This window comes from Vicugna pacos, chromosome 8, assembly GCF_048564905.1.
Source record: "Vicugna pacos chromosome 8, VicPac4, whole genome shotgun sequence".
Taxonomy (NCBI): Eukaryota; Metazoa; Chordata; class Mammalia; order Artiodactyla; family Camelidae; genus Vicugna; species Vicugna pacos.
In genome coordinates, this window is record NC_132994.1 from 11,609,348 (window position 1) to 11,617,400 (window position 8,053).

General features: G+C 42.1%; 1 protein-coding gene and 1 long non-coding RNA gene across 4 annotated transcripts in view; one reads left to right on the plus strand and one right to left on the minus strand.

The window, feature by feature from the left end:
* PHIP (PHIP subunit of CUL4-Ring ligase complex) overlaps positions 1-1,910 on the minus strand; it is a 122,910-nt gene extending 121,000 nt beyond the window's left edge. For all 3 annotated transcript variants that reach the window (XM_072965524.1, XM_072965523.1, XM_072965522.1), the window contains exons 1-4: positions 1,651-1,910; positions 1,477-1,535; positions 1,322-1,351; positions 1,067-1,126 (exon numbers count right to left, since the gene is read on the minus strand). In XM_072965524.1, the coding sequence (XP_072821625.1) occupies positions 1,067-1,126; positions 1,322-1,351; positions 1,477-1,535; positions 1,651-1,690 (189 nt within the window). In that variant the 5' untranslated portion in view covers positions 1,691-1,910. The remainder of the gene's footprint in view (positions 1-1,066; positions 1,127-1,321; positions 1,352-1,476; positions 1,536-1,650) is intronic.
* A 262-nt stretch (positions 1,911-2,172) lies between these two features.
* LOC140697639 (uncharacterized) lies at positions 2,173-7,821 on the plus strand. Its single transcript, XR_012074792.1, has 3 exons — positions 2,173-2,493; positions 7,264-7,320; positions 7,698-7,821. It is a non-coding gene; the product is annotated as an uncharacterized lncRNA (long non-coding RNA).
* Positions 7,822-8,053: the final 232 nt, after the last annotated feature.

An 8,053-nucleotide genomic window follows, 5' to 3' on the forward strand; every position in this document is an offset into this window, starting at 1 on the left:
AATCAGTTCGGGAGGAGAAAATTCGGAAAACAAAACTCCCGAACACAAATACCTTACTCTTCTATCCATAACACTTAAGTGATAGGTCCACTTCTAGAAGTCGATTTTCATAAATAATTAAAATATTCACTTGGAAACCCCACAATTAAGAAAAAGAGGTTATCTTTCAAGCTACTAACAAACTACCTCCCAATATAAGCCGAAAAGCTTTTACTTGCCAATTTCCATTCCACAGCAAGTATATATGTGTGAAATTCAAAACTCTTCGGTGCCCCCCCCCCCCGACAGCAGCTTTCAACATAACGAGGGGGCCTAACACGAAAATTAGCAAAACAACAAAAAGCTTGTTAAACTTCTGGCTTTAGGGTGTTCCCGGCTTTACACTTCTGCGAATCAGCTCGGGTAAATGCAAGATGTGCCGCTGGCCGACCATCCTCGACACATACAATCTGAACCCCTCCAACAACAACAAAAAACCCAGTTCCCAATGTAAGGAAAGCAAAGGAAACGCAATAAGAAAAATAATAATAGTAATAATAACGTCTTGCCACGGTTCCGCTGCGGCTGAATGGCCGGCTTGTGAAATGCTAATAGCACTTCGGAGCAGTTAGTCAGCAGCTATTGTGTGGGGCAGGAGAAAGCCGAGCCGACCGCGCGTGCAGAGCGAGCAGGAGAGCGAGCGAGCGAGCGCGCCCTCCTCCTCGCGCCGCTCCCGCCGCCGCCGCCGCCGCCGCCGCCTCGCGCGCGCCCCCGCGCCCGCACGGACGCGCGCGCCGGCCCCTCCTCCTCCGGCCTTGCACTGCACAGCACTCATGACGTATCTTTATTTCTAGCACATTAACAAAATATCACAAATAAATTGTCGACAGCCCCTGCGGCCCCGGGGTGCGGGTCCCCTCGGCCACTGCCCCCCGCGGCCCCTGCGCCGGCCTCCCGACCCTCCCTGTGGCCTTTGGAGCTTTCAGGTTCTGGGGCCAAGTTTTTGTCTCTGTAAAAAATTGCGGGAAATTCAATTTTTATTCGACTCGGGGAAAAGTTTCTTTGCTCCGCGCCGCGAATGTCTCACCAGATTCTGGTAGGTCCTGGGATGCTCCTTCCCGGTCCAGTCGGTGCGCCGGGGCAGCAGCTGCGGGGAGAGGACGCCCCGTGAGCCCGGCCCCCGGCCCCGGCCCGCCCGCGCCCCTCCCCCGCCCGCCCCGCGCCCCGCCGGGGACCCCAAGCCCCGCGCCCCGCGCCCCGGCGGCGGCGGCGGCAGCGGCGGCGCAGCGGCCTTGGGGCGGCCGCGCGGCGGCGGGACGCGACGGGCCGCCGCCGCCCTTACCTCCTTCTCGGCCACCTCCCGGATCAGCACCTGCAACAACAAAGCGGGGAGAGCTGAGCCCCGCGCCCCGGGCCGCGGCCCCGCCGCCGCCGCCACCCTCCCCCACGCCCGCGAGCGGCGAGCGCCGGCCCGGCCCGCGCCGCGCGCCGCCGTACCTGAGCCGCCTGCTGACAGGGTCCATCTTCCAGGAACCGGGCGATAAGGAAGTAGAGCTCTGCGCGGGAGAGAGGAACGGGGAGACACACAGGCTGAGCGGCCGGGCGGCGGGGGGCGGGGGACCGCGGGCGGAATCGCCCGGTGCCAGCGGCCCCGGCAGCCCCCCGACTTACCCGATCGCAGCTCCGAGAGGCCTTTCCTCTCACAAGACATGTTTATGGGTCACTTCAGGGCCGCCGGCGGGACACGCCGCCGCCGAGGGGAAGCGGGGATGGTGCCGCCGCCTGCCCTATAGCTGTCACTGTGTGTTCACGAGCCGAGCCTCGGCTCCACCATTCAAGCAACGGCGGCGGAGGCGGAGGAGGAGGAGGAGGAAACAACAACTCTCAGGCAGCGGCTACAGCCGCCGTCGCCTCCGCCGCGGATCCCTCCGCCGCAGAAAGGAGTCCGCCGCCTTCGCGGCCCCGGGCTCGGCTCCGGCCTCGGCCCGCGCCCCCGCCCCCCGGCGCGGAAAAAGGAGTGCCTCCGACCCCGCGCCCCCGGCGCCCCCGCCCCCGGCGCGGCGAGACCCCCGCCCGCCCCTCCCCGGCCGAAGATGCGATTTATTTATTTAATTCCAGTCGAAGATGTCGGAGCCGGAGCCGCCGGTTGGCTAGAAGGCTCTTTCTCTGTGGAGGCCGATCGTGAGAGGGAGGGGGCCGGGGACGGCTCGGCGGAGGGATCTGACGCACACGGAGCCGCAGCACAGGCTCTATTCAGCGGCGCTGGCTGGGGCTGAGATGGAAGTTAGTTTCTGTGTAGCAGAAATAGGAAACAAATGAAGCAAAACTGCCCAAAGAGGGGAAATGCCCCGAGGATGGGTCTCACTCTCACGCGCGCGCACAGACACACACGCAGAGAGCACTCTCACGCTGGGCAAACTCGGAATCGCGCCACCCTGCCCGAGTTGAATGATAGTGTTTGGTTTCTGTCTCTTGCCATGTGCATGTGTATAAATGCTGCGGATTGGCATCTGTGTAAGTCTTGTCCTGCGTTATTTCTGCAGCCTATGCAAAGTGTTGTGTAATTTATTGGAGTGCTGTATATTGCAATAGAGGTTCGGGCGCTTTTTGTTAAGCACTTGCGTTTGCAAGCCCGTTATTTGCTGAAGCCACCTCTGCATATATCTTTTATTACTGCCATTTCCTTAAGCGTTCATTTTAAAAATGTTTTTTATTGTTACATGGGCAAAGCGAACTCCTGATCTGTACTTCAGATACTCTTTTTCCTCGTGACAAAAAGGCTGGTAAATGGCTAATTAGGGATTTGGGGTTAAAGAACCTTAAAGCTTTTTTAAGTGTTTACAAGAAGGAATAACGTAAACCTGAGAGAAAGGAAAGAACGCGAATGTTTATCTCTAAGCGATCTGGAGGTTATGTAGTGACAGATCAATAACCTACCGAAGGATAATGAAAGAGAATACTACACTTTAGCCAAGGTGATTAGTGATTAAATAATTTAAATTATCTGTATATCTTGCAGTTGACTTCGTCATGCTAATTAATGGCTTCTTATTTGAGGTGTAAACCATTCCTGTTTACAGTTAATCACGGGAAGACTTCTTGAAAACTGACGAAAAGAGAAAAAAATAATCTTTCGTAAATTAGTATGTAATTACCGGTTTTATATGCTAAACCATACATCTGTGTTTTGCTGATAGAGGATAAGGGCCTTGTTTAAAAAAAAAAACGAATATGGATGAAATTAATGGAAACAATGGAAAAAGCCATTTGTTAGAAAACCAGGACACCAAATGATATTTATCTCCAGATGATTTAAGCACTTTTCAAAAAGACTTGAGAGTTGGTGTTTTTTTTTTAAGGGTTGCATTTTAAAGGGAATCAGGATAGTCGTTCTTTTGTTAACATTTAACAAAAGATCCTCCTTAAAATTTTTTAGATAATAAACTGCATTTTATGGATCTGGTCTAAAAAGGTTATTTGTGGGGAAAGGACCAACAAGCTGCCTTTTGGTTTTCTAGATTGCTTCCTCAACCCTTGTACCCTCCTAGCTCCGTACATTCCTAGTGGGTAATACTTGCTGCAGCTGCCTTGGGCTGTACTGCAGGACGGCACCGGTGTGATGCCCTGTACTGACACAGCCAGAAATCACCGTATAAGTGAGAAAGAGGGAAAAAACACCTAAACCTCTCTGCAATAATAGGATGTAAAAATTGCCTTTTATATCTATCTTAATCAAATAAAAAAAGAGAGAGTTATCCTGACTTGTCCTATTGCAGCCTAGTTTTCAGAGTCACTGTTACTTATTGAATGGTGATCCTTCGAGTATTGAAAATATTTGCATTTATAAAGCTATTAATTCATTTTAACTGTTACAGGTGAAGTGGCTGGATTCTAGATGGTTAGGTATGAAAAGACAGACATTTAATATTCCTTTTTGCAGTTCTATTTATTTTCGTGACTTATGCTTTGTGTTTTATCTTAACTTTTAAAAAAGTATTATAGTCTTCAAATAATTATAGTCTTCAAATTTTGGTATTTTACATTATGATGTTTTTTAAATAAACAGAGTTTAGGAACTAAAAATTATAGTTAGAATCTTGTGGTTTTAAAATGTTTGTATTAGTCTGATTCTTACTAATAGATGTTTTATCCTTGTGGAGGAAAATAAACCAAATTATCACGGAATATAAAATTACTCTGGGCAAAGTTTTCCGTATATATCTTGTGAGTGTTATGTAAACATGAAAAGCTATTATGAATATCTCATGTATGCTTTTCATTTAGAAGCTTTTCCTAAGTATGCTACTGGTACTTAGCTCCTAAATTTTTTTTAAGGAAAGTTTCCCTTCTAAATTTTCTGAATAGGATGTTCCTGTCATTTTGACTAACATTTGACGGTGTTTACAATTTCTTTTTCACAAACCTAAATTGAAGATAGTGTAACCCTGCCTTTGAACTAATTTATAAATGCCTGTTGAAAGAAAATACAGGTTAACTGCTAAAAATTAAAACTTCTCTTCAGCCAAGTAAACTGTTTGTCTTTAATAATAGATGTTAAATTGAATTTTACTAAGTCCTTCAAATGTAACAAATATCCCTTTATAACATTTTAATTTCTTTAAACATAAAACACATTTCTGGCTTCTGACATCATCAGTTAACTGTAGGGTTTATTACATCACTTAACTGCATATTTACACAAAAAGTCTGTACATACCAAATGGGAAGAAAATCTTAGCTTGAAGTCCTATATTTCAGTTCCCAGGGCAATGCATTCTCAGCTAACTCTTGCATATAAGGATACTACAGATTCCATTTACATCTTTTTCTATTTGTTTAACATTTTCATGGACTTCAAAAATAAAATGTCAACCTCAAAAATTTTCATGCCTTTTTAATAAGGTGGCTAACAAAAATAATACAACTTTGGAAAACCAACAACTAGCATTTTTATATACTACAGTTTCTAGGAGAATTACAAACTTCATAATACATAAACATTTCTGTGAAATTCATCACCTCTTTTCACTTGGCATCACATGAGACAAGGTAAACACCTAACACAAAGTTTGACTTGATTGTGATAAGTTACTACTCTAATGAAATAATCAAAAGCTGCCATTCAAGTTCTCTCTGGAACAAGATGGGATAGTTTATAAATAAAAAGATTCAACCACATTTATGAAATTTAGTTTGCCTCCACTAGTAGGAGGAAATAAACCATACCTCAAAAGAATCTTTGCAATTACAACTTTAAATACTATACATTAAATCTTGTGTGTGTGTGTGAGATTATGCTTTAAAAAAATTGTAAAAACTTTATCCTATAAAGTGTGGAAATGGAAAAGTAGAAAACACTCTTCTTCAAAAAATACCTTTTTAATCCTCACCTGCTCTAAAAACAAAAGTCCTGTTTTACAAACCACATTCTTCTTTCTGGATGTCTCCCCAATATTGTGTTGGTGTCCATGTCTGTCTGACTTTCTTCCTCTCAACACACACATTCTTTTTCCTTCACAAAGCTTGAATAAATATATCAAATTTGAGCCATACAAGCAGATATACTATTCGGCTGCTACAGAAAGAACAGAGATAACCAACTTTAGTAAGCCAGCTCATTATTTAACACTTTGTATTGTCTCCCTTATATCTCACTGGGAAACCTTTTTACTTAAGTTACAGTACAATTCCTTTTCATCTGTAACAAAGATAAGCTGGTTACTAACAATGATATAATCCCTTACTTATTTAAATGTTATTAATAATTCACCACTCAACTTTTTTTCCCTCCAAATTAAAATATTCTAGTAGCTTAGATTTTTTTGGCAAGTCTTTGTTTGCATATTAAGAAGAAATATGTATCTTCACTGAATATATATGTATACACATACACACACATACACACACACGTAACCATCATTTCATGAGTTAAGGGTACAATTAACAAAGATTAAAGGCGAAAACCAATTTTAGAACATATTCCCCCAAGATCTGGAGCAACAGAGTGAAGTAGAAAAAGCTGTTCCAGATGGCAGGAAACTTAAAGGAGAAGTCTGTAGGCATGTTCTATTATATGGTGATGTCTGATGGGCTGAGAAGGGGCTGGACTGAACAGAAAACAGTGGAAGAAGAGAGAAGGTAGACTCGGGAGAAGGGACACAGAGGCTTCAAAAGTTGCTAGTGGTGGTATATTAAATAAAGCATATTATTATCAATGTGATTTTTAACCTAGAATTTGAGGACAAAAGTTATATAGTCACTTGACTTTATATGTACCTGAATTCATACACTTCAAAAACCCCAAAGAAGAAAAATTACTTTATTCATTGGAAAGGAAGAGGTTTATCTGACAAGTTAGTTAGGAACCTTTACATAATAAAAACACTCAGAATCAAGGACACCAAAGTAGACACTTGGTGAAGAAGGAGAATGATCTTTTTGAAGAAGAAGATTTGACCACCAGAGTGCCCTCAAGTCTGACCTGAGACTCAGAGAGTTGGACATCTAATAGAAAGAGCCAACTCAAAATTGAGAATGAAGCCAATTTAGATTTAAACTGACTTTGTAATCAAAAATGATGTTTCCATTTTCTGTTTCCTATAGAAAGTCATGTCTCATTATACCACCTTATTTGTAAAGTGCCTTCATGTTTCTTCATACACACACACACACACACACACACACACGGCAAAGATCCCCTTGACTTATGCCTCTGTTGCTTTATTCCCTTTAATGGATATACTCATAATTCATTTGTTGAAATGGTGATTAGCTAACTAGCCCAAAGAAAGAATGGGTTCTCTTATACAGTTATAAAATTTAAAATAATATTGATGCCAAATAGATTCTTCAACTGAGTTATGTGCATTCAAAATTTAAGAAAAAAAGAAAACCTTAGAATTTAATTTTGAGAGGACACCTACAAATCCCACTGCATTCAAAGTTTTCATGCTTACCTTTTTTTTTAATTTTAAAAAATTGTTATTTTAAAAAGTTTTTTTCTAGGGGGAGGTAATTAGGTTTACTTACTTATTTATTTAGAGAGGGTACTGGGTACTGAACCCAGGACCTTGTACATGCTAAGCATGTGCTCTACCATTTGAGCTATACTGCCTTCTCATGCTTACCTTTAAGCACAGACAAATAAATGTGCACATGAAGTGGTTATAGTGGATTTTTTAATGCTTATCAAAACTTACCAACTGACAATGATTTATAGAAAAAGTAACATAACTTTAAATGGAATCTCCTGGTAAGAACATATGTGTTATTTCCTCTCCACAGTTATCAGAAGTGGTGTCACTGAATATCATTAAGGAACATCTTTCTTCAGAATACTGAGTAAGTGGTATCACATGAGAAGAAAGAAATATGTTGCCTTTTTGTCTTGCCATCCTTCCCTTTCTGGTTTTCACATGTTCCACTTTATACTTGTTTTAAAGGGTTTGTCATTAAGTGTTTTGGGGTTTTGGGTAAGTGTATGTATGAGTTTCATCTTTCCCAAACCTTTTCAGTTTTTACAGTGTTTCTCTATAAAATATTCTTTCTCTTCGATCACTGAAACTTTAGTTCTAATGGTAAACCAAATGTGGGAATTAAGATATGTAATTAATTTGAGTATCTCCTAAGAAATCTAAACATGTAGTGATGAATTTATTCTTTGCTTCTAATAGTTGAGAATGTCACACATTAAAATCTTCCACATCTCTTATTTTCAGCCTCCTGGTTATTATACAAAAGATGAGAGAAACAATTTACACAACTGGTGTGAAAAGGAGGAACAAAAGAACCAGTCTTCCTTCCTCTACTTTTCCGTAAGGAAAGAAATGAAGTGCAAAGCAGTAAGCATTTTCTGTTTGTGAAGTATGTAGATACACAATTGTGTATTCTTAAAATTTTCCTCTTTTGACATTTTTGCTAAAGTCAAGGTAAATGTGACCTCTTTAGACATGAGATTTTCTAAGAGGAATGACTGATTTTTTTAAAAATTATTTTTGGAATAATTAATGCATCTTTCAGACTCTAGTTTGTAAAGTTTCCAATCTAATATTGACTGAAGAGGACTTATATTGAC